The 13,881-nt window shown below is 37.1% G+C and overlaps 1 protein-coding gene across 4 annotated transcripts in view; it reads left to right on the top strand.

Annotated features, from left to right (window-relative positions):
- ZCWPW2 (zinc finger CW-type and PWWP domain containing 2) overlaps positions 1-13,881 on the top strand; it is a 154,388-nt gene that overhangs the window by 56,439 nt on the left and 84,068 nt on the right. For 3 of the 4 annotated variants that reach the window (XM_059879963.1, XM_002696896.7, XM_059879964.1), the window contains one exon: positions 8,287-8,637. In XM_059879963.1, the coding sequence (XP_059735946.1) occupies positions 8,345-8,637 (293 nt within the window). In that variant the 5' untranslated portion in view covers positions 8,287-8,344. Of the gene's footprint in view, positions 1-8,286; positions 8,638-9,627; positions 13,597-13,881 lie in introns of those variants that run through there. The other variant, XM_059879966.1, reaches the window with a different exon arrangement.

Below are 13,881 nucleotides of genomic sequence, written 5' to 3' on the forward strand. Positions count from 1 at the left end.
AGGGATTTGACTATATACTTTTTCAGCTGCTGCCTAATGGTTCTAATTAATCTGCATATGGGAGCTAATGGGGCACATAATTAGTAGTAGTTCTGTGAGATCCTAAATGGACATGTGGAAACTGGGGTGAGACGAGAGAAGGCAGAAAATCAAACAGAAGAAAGGATCAATGAGCTTGAAGATAGTTCACTGGAAATCATAAAGTCAGAGGAACAAAAAGGACAGAAAAAAGTGAGGAGAGGGAGTGGAATAATATATTGAAAGTTCTAAAAGAACTTATGAAAGAAAGAAAACTGCCAATCAAGAACAGTGTTTCTGGCAAAGTTGTTCTTCAGAATTGGTGGAGAAATAGAGATACTGATAAAAGGTCAAGGAATTCATCACCACTAAACCTGCCTTACAAGAAATGCTAAAGGAATTCTTTAAGCTCAAATGAAAGGATACTAATTAGAATATGAAAACATAAAAGTATAAAACTCACTGATACAGGTAAATATAAAGTTGTATTAAAAATAATATATGATGGCATTATGTAAATCACATATAGCTTTAGTATAAAGGCAAAAAGACAAAAGTATTGAAAATCTCTGTAGCTACAATAATTTGGGGGCTTCTGTAATAGCTCAGGTGGTAAACAATCTGCCTGCAATGAAAGAGATCCTGGTTCAATTCCTGGGTTGGGAAGACCCCCTGGAGAAAGGGATAGGCTACCCACTCCAGTATTCTTGGGCTTCCCTGGTGGCTCAGCTGGTAAAGAATCCTCCTGCAATGCAGGAGATCTGGGTTCAATCCCTGAGTTGGGAAGATCCCCTGGAGAAGGGAACAGCTCTCACTCCAGTATTCTGGCCTGGAGAATTCAATCGACCATATACTCCATGGGGTAGCAAAGAGTTGGACACTTAAATAATTTTTATTGGACACATAATACGGAAAGTTGTAAATTGTGACAACAGAACATAAAATGTAGGGACAAAGAGTAAACACGAGGAGCTTTTGTATGTTATTGAAGTTATCAACTTAAAATGAACTATTATAATTGTAGGATGTTTTAGGCAAGCCTCAAAGCAAAACCCTTTGTTAGATATGCATAAGATAATGCAAAAGGAATCGGAGTATACCACTACAGAAAACCATCAAATCATAAAAGATGAGAGAAAGAAGAGAAAGATCTATAAAACACTTAGAAAAAAATTAACAAAGGGGCAATAATAAGCTTTTACCTGTTAAAAATTACTCCAGATGTAAATGGACTAATTCTCTAATCATAGACTGAAAGTGAAGGGAAGGAAAAAGATACTCCACACAAATGAAAACCGAAAGAGACCCAGAAATAGCTATTCTTATATAAAACAGAAGTAAAAAAAAAAAATGTAAAAAACGTCAGGGTTGCTATACAATGATAAAGAGATCAATTCATCAAGAGAATATAATAACTGAAAATATTTATGCACCCAGTATTGGAGCGTCTAAATATATAAAGCAAATCTCTGAAGAGAGAAATAGACAGCAGTACAACAATACTTAAAATTGAAATTAAAAGATGCATGCTCCTTGAAATAACAGCTGTGACAAACCTAGACAGTGTATTAAAGCAGAGATATCACTTTGCTGACAAAGGTCCATATAGCCAAAGCTATGATTTTTCCAGTAGTCTTGTATGGATGTGAGAGCCGGACCATAAGGAAGGCTAAGTGCTGAGGAATTAATGCTTTTGAACAACAACAATAATAGGGGATTTCATTACCTGACTTTGAACAATGAATAGATCATCCAGACAGAAAATCAGTAAGAAAACTTTGGACTTAAATTACGCTTTAGATGAGGATTCCACAGATATATACAGAACATTCTAACAGCAGCAGAATGGACATTCTTCTCAAATGTACATGGAGCATTTTTCAGGATATATCATATTGCAATACTATCAGGCATCCTTTCTGACCATAATGGTGTGAAACTAGAAATTAATAACAGGAGAAAAACTGGAAAATTGACAAATACATAGAGATTAAACAACATGCTCCTGAAAAACCAGTTGGTCAAAGAAATCAGGAACCTGAAAATGTCATGAGACAAATGAAAATGAAATACAACGTACTGAAATTATGGGATATTGCGAAAGCAATTCTAAGAGGGAAGTTTATAATGATAAATGTTTACATTAAGAAGAAAGACCTCACGCAAACTAACTTTATATAGAAGGAACTAGAAAAAAGAAGAGCTACTAAGCCTAAATTTAGTTGAAGGAGGAAATAACAGAAATCAAAGCAAAAATAAATGAAAGATTAAAAAAATAATAGAAAAAGATCAGTGAAAGTAAGAGTTGGTTTTGTGATAAAAGACACAAAACTTTAGCTAGACTAGCACGAAATAAAAGAAGACTGATAATTAAAAGAGACTTTATAGCTGAGCCACAGAAACACAAAGGATCCTAAGAGACTATGATGAACAATTAGATGCTAACAAATTGAATAATTCAGAAGAATGGATAAATTCCTAGAAGCATATAACCTACCAAGACTGAATCAGAATGAAATAGACTTGAACAGATAACAACAAGTAAGGTGATTGAATCAGTAATCTAAAATTCTCCCAACAAAGAAAAGTTCAGAACCAGATGACTTTATTGGTAAGTTCTATCAAAAATTTAAGAGTAATTAGTGGGAATTCCTTCTCAGCCTCTTTCAAAAAATTGAAGAGAACAACTCCAAATACATTTTAGAAAGCCAGCATTAACTTGATACCAACATCATAAAAGAACACCACTAGAAAAGAGAACATCAGACTAGTATACCCAATGAACATATGTAGAAAAATTCTCAATTTTCTAGCAAACAATTGAGCACATAAAACGGATCATACACCAGGAGCAAGTAGAATTTATTCATAAGATGCATGGATGGTTTAACACTTTGAAATGAATAAACATGATACACCGCAGTGAAGGGAAAGGTAATCATATTGTCATCTCAGTAGATGGAGAGAAAGCATTTGACAAAAGTTAATATCTCTTGATGATGAAAACTCTTGACAGATTGGATGTAGAAGGATTATATTTCAATAAAATGATGACCATATGTAACAAGCTCACAGGTAACATCATGCTCACTAGTGAAAAACTTGAAGCTTTCATCTAAGATCAGCAACAAGACCAGGGTGCCCATTCACACCACTGTTATTCAACATGGTACTAGAGTTTCTAGCCAGGACAGGCAGGCAAGAAAGAGAAATAGAAAGTGTCCATATCTCAAAGGAAGAAGTAAAATTTTCTCTGTTTGTAGAATACACGATCTCATATAAAGAAAACCCTGAGGACTCCACCAAAAAAATTGTTAAAACTAATAAATGAACTCAAGAAAGTTGTAAGATACAAAACCAACCAACAGAAATGACTTGCATTTCTATACACTGACAACAAAGTAGCTGAAAAAGAAATGAAAATAATCTAATTTACAGTTGTGTCCAAAAAATGGGGGAAACAGTGTCAGACTATTTTTTTGGGCTCCAAAATCACTGCAGATGGTGATTGCAGCCATGAAATTAAAAGACGCTTACTCCTTGGAAGGAAAGTTATGACCAACCTAGATTGCATAGTCAAAAGCAGAGACATTACTTTGCCAACAAAGGTCCATCTAGTCAAGGCTATGGTTTTTCCAGTGGTCATGTATGGATGTGTGAGTTGGACTGTGAAGAAAGCTGAGCACTGCAGAATTGATGCTTCTGAACTGTGGTGTTGGAGAAGACTCTTGAGAGTCCCTTGGACTGCAAGGAGATCCAACCAGTCCATCCTAGAGGAGACCAGTCCTGGGTGTTCTTTGGAAGGAATGATGCTAAAGCTGAAACTCCAATATTTTGGCCACCTCATGTGAAGAGTTGACTCATTGGAAAAGACTCTGATGCTGGGAGGGATTGGGGGCAGGAGGAGAAGGGGACGATAGAGGATGAGATGGCTGGATGGCATCACTGGCTTGATGGACATGAGTTTGGGTGAACTCCAGGAGTTGGCGATGGACAGGGAGGACTGGAGTGCTGTGATTCATGGGGTCACAAAGAGTCGGACACAACTGAGTGACTGAACTGAACTGAACTGAAAGTTAATCAAAAAGGTGAAAGATCTATAAACTGAAAACTGTAAAACATAGATGAAAGAAACAGAAGGCAAAAATAAGTGGAAAGATATCCATATTAATAGATTAGAAGAATTTATATTGTTAAAATATCCATACAACCCAAAGTAATCTATAGATTCAGTTCAATCCCTATCAAAATTCCAGTGGCATTTTCACAGAAATAGAAAAAATGCTAAAATTTGTATGTAACCATAAAACTCCAAATAGCTAAGCAATCTTGAACAAGAAGAGAAAAGTTGGAGGCATTCTACTTCCTGGTTTCAAACTATTTTACAGAATTGTAGTAATCAAAGGGGTATAGTATCAGCATTAAAAACAGACACAGATCAGTGAAACAGAGTACATAGCCCAGAAATAAACCCAGGTATATAGAGGTCAACCAGTTTTAAACAAAGGTACTGAATGGGGAAAAGATAGTCCCTTCATTAAATTGTCTTGGAAAACTGGATGTTCGTATGCAAAAGAATGAAATTGGATCCTTAAACTGTACACAAAAATAAACTTGAAATTTATTTTTGGATTAAAGACAAATGTAAAACCAAACTGTAAAACTCCTAGAAGGAAACTTATAGGAAAAGTTTCTTGAGATTGATTTTATCAATGATTCTTTGGATCCGACACCAAAAGCATAGGCAACAAAAGTAAAAATAAAGCAGGACGGCTGCTGCTGCTGCTAAGTCACTTCAGTCGTGTCCGACTCTGTGCTACCCCATAGACGGCCTCCTACCAGGCTCCTCTGTCCCTAGGATTCTCCAGGCGAGAACACTGGAGTGGGTTGCCATTTCCTTCTCCAATGAAAATGAAAAGTGGAAGTGAAGTCGCTCAGTCGTGTCCGACTCTTATGACCTCATGGACTGCAGCCTACCAGGCTCCTCCGTCCATGGGATTTTCCAGGCAAGAGTACTGGAATGGGGTGCCATTGCCTTCTCCAAAAGCAGGAAGGACTACATTAAATTAAACTGTTTCTTTGTAGCAAGAGAGACAATTAGTTAAATGAAAAGTAGCCTACAGAATGGGAGAAAATATTTGTAAACATTTTTAAAAGGGATTAATATCCAAAATATATAAGGAACTCATACAACTGACACAATAAAAACATTTAAAATGGGCCATTTTTCTAAAGAAGCTATATGGCCATTGGGTATATGAAAAGATCCTTCACATCACTAATCATCAAGGAAATGCAAATCAAAATCACAATTAGTTATCATTTCACACCTGTTAGGATGGCTGTTATCAAAAAGTCAAAAGACAATAGAGATTGATGAGGATGTGAATACACTGGAAACTTGTAGGTGGGAATACAAAATGCTGCTGGTGCTATGGAAAACAATATGGAGGTCTCCTCAAAAAATTAAAAATAGAACTACTATATGATTCAGCTACCCCACTTCTGGGTATTTATCTATGATAACTGAAATCAGAATCTCCAAGACATATTAGTACTCCCATGTTTATAGCAGTACTATTTACAGTAGCCAAGATATGGAAACAACCTAAGTGTTAATTGACGGACAAATAAAGAAAACATACAATGGAATGCTGTTCAGCCTTAAATGAGGAGAATGTTCTGCAACATGCAACAACATGGATTAACCTGGGGGACATTATGCTAAATGAAATAAGCCAGTCACAGAAAGACAAATACTGTGTGATTCCACTTATATGTGATATCTAAAATAATCAAATTCATATAATGAAACAGTGCAATGATTTCCACAGGTGAGGAAAGTGGGAAAGTAGGGAGTTCTAAATTAGCAGGCATAAAGTTTTAAGTAAGAAAGATGAGTAAATGATAGAGATCTGCTATACGACATTGTACCCATAGTCAGCAGTACTCTTTAAATGCACTTTAAAATTATTAAAAGGGTAGATCTCATACTAAGAGTACTTACCAAAATATAATAAAATTAATAAAGTTTAAAAAAGACATAAAATGAAGCATCAACTCAAAAAGAGAAAGATAAGCTCAACAAAGAATGCCCAAAGAAAGTAGAAGGAAGGAAAGAATAAAGTACAGCTATTAATTAAAGGTGAAAGAGGAGAGTGAAAAAATCTGGCTTAAAACTCAACATTCAGAAAACTTAAGATCATGGCATCCAGTCATCACTTCATGGCAAATAGATGGGGAAACAGTGGCTGACTTTATTTTTCTGGGCTCCAAAATCACTGTAGATGGTGATTGCAGCCATGAAATTAAAAGATGCTTACTCCTTGGACGAAAAGTTATGACCAACCTAGATAGCATATTAAAAAGCAGAGACATACTTTGTCGATAAAGGTCCATCTAGTCAAAGCTATGGTTTTTCCAGTAGTCACGTATGGATGTGAGAGTTGGACTATAAAGGAAGCTGAGTGCCGAATAATTGATGCTTTTGAACTGTGGTACTAGAGAAGACTCTTGAGAGTCCCTTGGACTGCAAGGAGATCAAACCAGTCTGTCCTAAAGGAAATCAGTCCTGAATATTCATTGAAAGGACTGATGCTGAACCTGAAACTCCAATACTTTGGCCACCTGATGGGAAGAACTGACTCACTGGAGAAGACCGTGATGGTGGGAAAGACTGAAGGCAGGAGGAGGAAGGGACAACAGAGGATGAGATGGTTGGATGGCATCACCAACTCAATGGACATGAGTTTTGCAAGCTCTGGGAGTTGGTGATGGACAGGGAAGCCTGGCAGTGCTGCAGTCCATGGGGGTTGCAAAGAGTCTGACATGACTGAACCACTGAACTTGGTTAGTGTTGGATAGTGGATAATGATAGTGGATAGTGATAGACTGATTATCCATACTTGGATAGTGATGTTCAATGTATGTGTGCTCAGTCATGTCAGACTCTTTGCGACCCCATAGACTGTAGCCTGCCAGGCTCCTCTGTCCATGGAATTTTCCAAGCAAGAATACTGGAGTGGGTTACCATTTCCTACTCTAGGGGATCTTCCCAACCCAAGGATCGATTCTCCGTCTCTTGCATCTCTTTTGTCTCCTGCACTGGCAGCAGATTGTTTACCACTGAGCCACCTAGGAAGCCCCAGTGGTGGTCTACTAATTTATCAATATAGTATATGCAAGTCTTTTTCTAAAAATAGGTTTGTATTTCAAAGTAAGTTACTAATAATTAGTTTTACTTATATTTTACCTATATTATTATTTTAATATACACATAACTTATTATTAAAGCTGGCAGTTAGGGACTTATATAATTCTAATGTCTTGAATTAATAGTAAATAAAATCACTTGAATTAATAATAAAAGGCAAAACAACATAAGCAAAATATTCCTTTAATTTTTAAAAAATTTCACATTTTCATATGGTGAAATATTTTGCTACCTTTAGTTTTCTTCAGAATTAGAAAAAGAAAGGGATCAATTCTACACTGTATACACCATATACCCAAGAGGCAATACTACCTAGTGGATAAGATCGCAGAATTAGGGAACTGCCTGACTTTAAATCCCAACTATATCTTGTACTAGCTGTGGGACCTTGAACAAATAACTTGACTTTCCTTGGCTTTCATTTTCTCTCTAAAAATGGTCACACTGAGGTTGTCGGGAAGGCTATATGAGTGGTGTGCATTGAATAGTATCTGGCCCAGAATCCGCAATGGGTAAGATTTACCTCTTATTATGGTGGCTTAGCAGTAAAGAAGCTGCCTGTGATGCAGGAGATGCAGGTTCAATCCCTAGGTCAGGAAGATCCCCTGGAAAAGGAAATAGCAACCCACTCTAGCATTCTTGCCTGGGAAATCCCATGGGCAGAGGAGCGTGGCGGGCTACAGTCCATGGGGTCGCAAAGAGTCAGACACGACTTAGCGGCTAAACAACAACAACAACAACAACGGCAAAAGTACTGGGTATCTATTAGATGCATACTGAGGAGTAGTGGAATAGATATTATAGTTAACCTGTACCCCTTTTCTGCTCCATCATACTTTCCTTATTTTTAATTTGGGAGCATTTTATGACCAGAATGACTGAGGCTTCTGTTTTCTTCCTTTGTCTCTGGGTGGGTGGAAACACGACATGTTCAACGTTTACAGAGAAGAGGTGCGCAAACAAAGTATACAAAAGCTACTTCTCGGATTTTGGCCTGAGCTTTCTCTCCTTATCCCCTGAAATCTTTATTCTGTTATTTTCCTCTTATTTTCTAGGTTAAATGCACTTACGGAAAAAGGAAAATTTGATAGTAAGATAATAGAATGTTGTAATATGGCAATGGATTCCTCAGTGGAAAACAACATGTATATAAACAAAGTGTGGGTTCAATGTGAGAATGAAAGTTGTTTGAAATGGAGACTGTTATCAAATGAGGATAAAGCCAAAGTCAATCACAGTGAACCATGGTACTGCTTCATGAACACTGACTCAAAGTACAATAAGTGCTCTGTTTCTGAAGAAGACTTTCCTGAAGAGTCTCAGCTTCATCAAAGTGGATATAAGATCGTCTATTCACAGCTGCCTCTTGGAAGCCTGGTTTTGGTAAAGTTAAAGAATTGGCCAAGGTAAGATTTTTGTTGGTGTTTTCTAATAAACTTTTGAGATATAGTCTTGCTAAGTTTATTAACTTTCAAAACTTTTCGAACAATCAACTTCTCTGTTGTTGTCTAACTTATGTATTGTTTTCTGATCTCACTGTTATTCTTTCCCTGACTTGTTTGGGTTTAATTCTTCTTTGTCTAGTTTCTTAAATTGGAGACTTAGATAACTGATTCATATCTTTTTTTCTTCCAGATATGGGCAATTAAAGCTATAAATTTCTCTTTAAGCACTGCTTTAGTTATATCCCACAAATTTTAATATGTTTTGTTTTATTACTATTCAGTTTGTGATTTTTTTCTTTGAAATGAGTTATTAGAATTGTGTTTTTAAATGACCAAATACGGGATTTAAAAAATATTGTTATTGAGTTCTAATTTAAATCTCTTGTAGTCTGTTTGACTGAATCTTGTTTTATGGCCCAATGTGGCCTATCTTGAAAAAAATTTACATTCTTTAATTATTGCCTAGATGCTTAAAAGATCTTTTTTCTTCTGATTTTTGTACATTTACTATTTTATAGCTCCATGTTTCCCATTCTGGGTTGATTTCTCTAGTATGCAATGGGCATTTTCAGTATGCAGTTTCAAGTCTTTTCATCTAGATTACGTTTTTCTTAAATTGTAACTAGTTTATTCAGTTTCATTGCTTTGATTGTATGTTTGGATCCCTGTAGTACTGATGGTGAATCTTCTCTGGTGAGCTTTGGTATTACTTTTTCTTCAGGAGTTTTCATCTTTGAAATTTATGTATTTTCCCTTTCCATATGTTATTTTTCTGAAGGAGTTACCAGTTCTTGTGTTCTTCTAGTTCAGTCTTTATTGAAAAATTTAAAATTTCTTTCAAGAGTTTTGCCCCTTCTCTTTTCAAATCTTCCTTTTCTCCCATCACTTTGTTTTCATTTGTATTCAGTGATTCGCCATGAAAAATGTTAGATGTTTGCTTTCCTAGGGAGACTGTGATGGGCTCATCTAACACACAACACAGAACACACACAAGAGGTCTCCAAGGCAACACCGAGAAGCGTGCTCCTACTCTATCACTTCCTGTTACGGACCGGATTGTGGTTCCCCCTAAAGGCCGTGTGTTAAATCTCTAACCTCAGAATGAGACTGTATTTGGAATGAGAGCCTTTAAAGAGGTGGTTAAGTTAAAAGAGGCCCTCATCCAATCTGACTGGTGTTCCTGTAAGAAGAGAAACTTCAAGTACACAGTAGGCAACCAGGGCCGTGTGCAGAGCACAGCCCTTGAGAAGACAGCATCTGCAACCCTGGGAGAGGCCTCCAGGAAAACCAGCCCAGCTGATACCTTGATCTGCGATTTCTGGCCTTTAAGACTGTGGGAGAATAAATTTCTGTTTGTAAGCTACCCAGTCTGTGGTAATTTTCTATGGCAGCCTTAGCAAACCAATATACTTAATATCTTTCCAGATGTGGAAGTCTCTCAAATATGTACCTTTTGTTACTGAGAGTTTTTCTAGGGATCAAATGTGAAATATTGTTTAAAAATACATGTATGTTAATTGATATGTGCATATATTAATTGATAGATATATAGTTTATACATATATAATTGTTGTTGTTGTTTAGTTGCTAAGTCGTGTCCAACTCTTTGTGACCCCATGGATTGTAGCCTGCCAGAGTCCTATGTCCATGAGATTTTCCAGTCAACAATACTGAAGTGGGTTGCCATTTCATTCTCTAGGGGATCTTCCTGACCTAGAGACTGAATCTGCATCTCTTGCATTGGCGGGCAAGTTTTTTTTACCACTAAGTCACAAGGGAAGCCCATGTAATAATAGGATGGTCTTTAAGAGGAGCTAGAGTTATGTAAGAACAAATGTTTTTAAAGGTGTGAATATGAGCACTTATTTTTGAAGTTACTTATGAAGGTATTTGTAGTCCCATGGTATTTTTCATATCTCTAACATTTTGAAAGCAGAGCATTTATATTTACTAATGGAAATTCTGAAGGTTCAGTAATTCTAATTCAAGAAATGGATTTGAATCTTGTCATTATGTCTGAAATATTACATTAGAAATTTGATTAGGAATTTCTTTTGCAGTTTTGTGCTTATAACTGAGGGTTAGAGTTTGAAATACGAATGAAGCATGTTTTACTCCAGTCCCTAAATTACCTCTAATCTGTGATTAAGACCATCAAAATGCTGCAAAATACAGCTGTACCCACCTTCTTGCTTACTGGAAAGAGTAAAATACATTTTGCTATGTAGACACATAAATTCTTCTTTATAAACTAACTACAAATGAACACAGACTTAAAGTACAGACTAGGAAACTCAAATCTATCGCTTTATTGCTTATTCAGTACCACAAATACATAGAAAGATGATAACAGGATAAATTGCAGTCAGTTCGGTTCAGTTCAGTTCAGTCGCTCAGTCATGTCCGACTCTCTGTGACCCCATGAATCGCAGCACGCCAGGCCTCCCTGTCCATCACCAACTCCTGGAGTTCACTCAGACTCACGTCCATTGAGTCAGTGATGCCATCCAGCCATCTCATCCTCTGTCGTCCCCTTCTCCTCCTGCCCCCAATCCCTCCCAGCATCAGAGTCTTTTCCAGTGAGTCAGCTCTTCGCATGAGGTGGCCAAAGTACTGGAGTTTCAGCTTTAGCATCATTCCTTCCAAAGAAATCCCAGGGCTGATCTCCTTCAGAATGGACTGGTTGGATCTCCTTGCAGTCCAAGGGACTCTCAAGAGTCTTCTCCAACACCGCAGTTCAAAAGCATCAATTCTTCGGCGCTCAGCCTTCTTCACAATCCAACTCTCACATCCATACATGACTACAGGAAAACCATAGCCTTGACTAGATGAACCTTTGTTTGCAAAGTAATGTCTCTGCTTTTGAATATGCTATCTAGGTTGGTCATAACTTTCCTTCCAAGGAGTAAGCGTCTTTTAATTTCATGGCTGTAGTCACCATCTGCAGTGATTTTGGAGCCCAAAAAAGTAAAGTCTGACACTGTTTCCACTGTTTCCGCATCTATTTTCCATGAAGTGATGGGACCGGATGCCATGATCTTCGTTTTCTGAATGTTGAGCTTTAAGCCAACTTTTTCAGTCTCCTCTTTCACTTTCATCAAGAGGCTTTTTAGTTCCTCTTCACATAGCCAAACATCAGTTCTTAATTAAGAAATATAGATACTGAAATTTCAAATGGGAAGACCAGTCAACTGGCTACAGAGACACTTGGCAGTGTAGCATTATGTGTGTTAATTGTTAGCCTTTGCCCTTACCCCTAACTGAAGGCTCAGAACTCAGTCTTATCAACATCTTGGAGTTACTCTTTCTCAGAATAGTTCACACTCTCCTATAAAGCTAAAAAAGCTAAAGAGAAATTGATACAGAATCAAGAAATGCCTGCTTAATCACTGTATAATAAAAGCAAATAATAGTTAGGAGAACATCACTTTCTTTGTCTGTGGTCAAGCTCCATGAAAAATCTAATGGTAATAGTCATATTTGTCGCTACATCATACAGTAACACACACTTATAAAAATACTTATGCAGTCTCTTTCCTCTGAGTTATGCCCACTTCAGCTTGAGGATGGGGCTGTCTTCACTGCTAGGAAGAGAAAGCTATAATGTTTAAGAAATCTTAGAAAGAGCAAAGAAATTAAAGGTTAAAAAGAACTTCATATCTCAGTATAGGAAAATACAATGTCAAGCAGAAGCTAGGCATTTTACACAGACGTTTTGCAAAGATTTCTCATAAATATGAAAATTAAAGAAAATATATTTGCATTCTAAATACTATGGGCTAAACAGTTCAACTCTGTCTGTAAGTTAGCAAGCCAATCCAGTGTTACTTTTTAGATATAGTGTATATTTTAGGGCCTCCCAGGTGGCGCTAGTGGTAAAGAACCTGCCTGCCAGTGCAGCAGATGTAAGAAACCTGAGTTTGATCCCAGGGTTGGGAAGATCCCCTGGAGGAGGGCACAGCAACCCACTACAGTATTCTTGCCTGGAGAGTCCCATGGACAGAGAAGCCTGGTAGGCTATAGTCCGCAGAGTCTGACAAGACTGAAGACTTAGCACACACACATGTATTCATTCATAAATGAGATCTCTATTACATCTTTTTATTAATAGTATTATAAAATATTATTTGATTACTTATTATTTGCATACTTATATACTTTTGTATGTAAACATGTGTGTGTATGTGTAGACATGAGAAATTTCCTTTTCCCATTGGTCCCTGCTGTTAGGTACAGTAAAGAGATTTCTTGGCAAATATAACAGTAAGTTAATGATGATTCCAACTCATCCATTTTGTTTCCTATAGATTAAGGATGAAGCTCAACTAAAATTTGCTGTCTCCTTAAACATCCAGACTACAGTTTGAAAAATGTATTTATTTCTTCTCATTGGTTATAAATATATGGCAGCCAATATCATGCTTAAGCTTCAACTTCTGTTGCAGGCAGTAGCTATCTTAGATCATTTCCACCGGATAAGGAAAGTATAAAACATCAGTTTCTTTGTGATATATTTTCTGTTCTTTTGAAATTTCTTGTGCTGCCTAAGTTTCCCACTTCCTGCTGCAAGTGGATTTCAATACCCAATGTCTGTCTGACCTTGCTGTGTTTGTGTATTTTACCTTCCACCGCCCACAGGCTCTGAGACTGACTGTTCGTTTTCCCTTGTAATTCTGATGTCCTTCCCTTGGGTTGTTGACTCTTACTTTCCCTGTCCACCTTCCAGCCCCCACACAGCACTTCAGAATTTCTTCTTGATATGAACACGAAAAACCAGGAAGCAGAAGTGCACAGTGCACTATCAACATTGACAGTTCTGGAACTCAGATTGAGGTCAGAGTGAGGGTGAAACTGGACATCAGCTTCTTTCTTCAGTCACAGCAAATCAGAGCAGATGATGGATGTAGCAGCTGGAGAGAAGTAATCATGTTTTCTACATCTATTGCCTCTGCTCAGCTTTCCCTGCAGTTCGGTACATTCTGTTTTAGCTGAGATATGCAGACTTGGAGTCAGATAATTCCTTTGCATCACCTGAAAGTGCCCAAGTTATTTGGACGTTTGATAATGCTTTTCATAATTCATCTTCAAATCAGTACTCAGTATTTTCTGTAATATATTTCAAGTAATGAACAGAAGCTTTTCTGTTGGCATCTAATTCTTTTTAGAAGTCATCTCTTTATATTTTATAGAGTAATTAAATTGAAT

This window comes from Bos taurus, chromosome 22 (assembly GCF_002263795.3).
Source record: "Bos taurus isolate L1 Dominette 01449 registration number 42190680 breed Hereford chromosome 22, ARS-UCD2.0, whole genome shotgun sequence".
Classification (NCBI taxonomy): Eukaryota; Metazoa; Chordata; class Mammalia; order Artiodactyla; family Bovidae; genus Bos; species Bos taurus.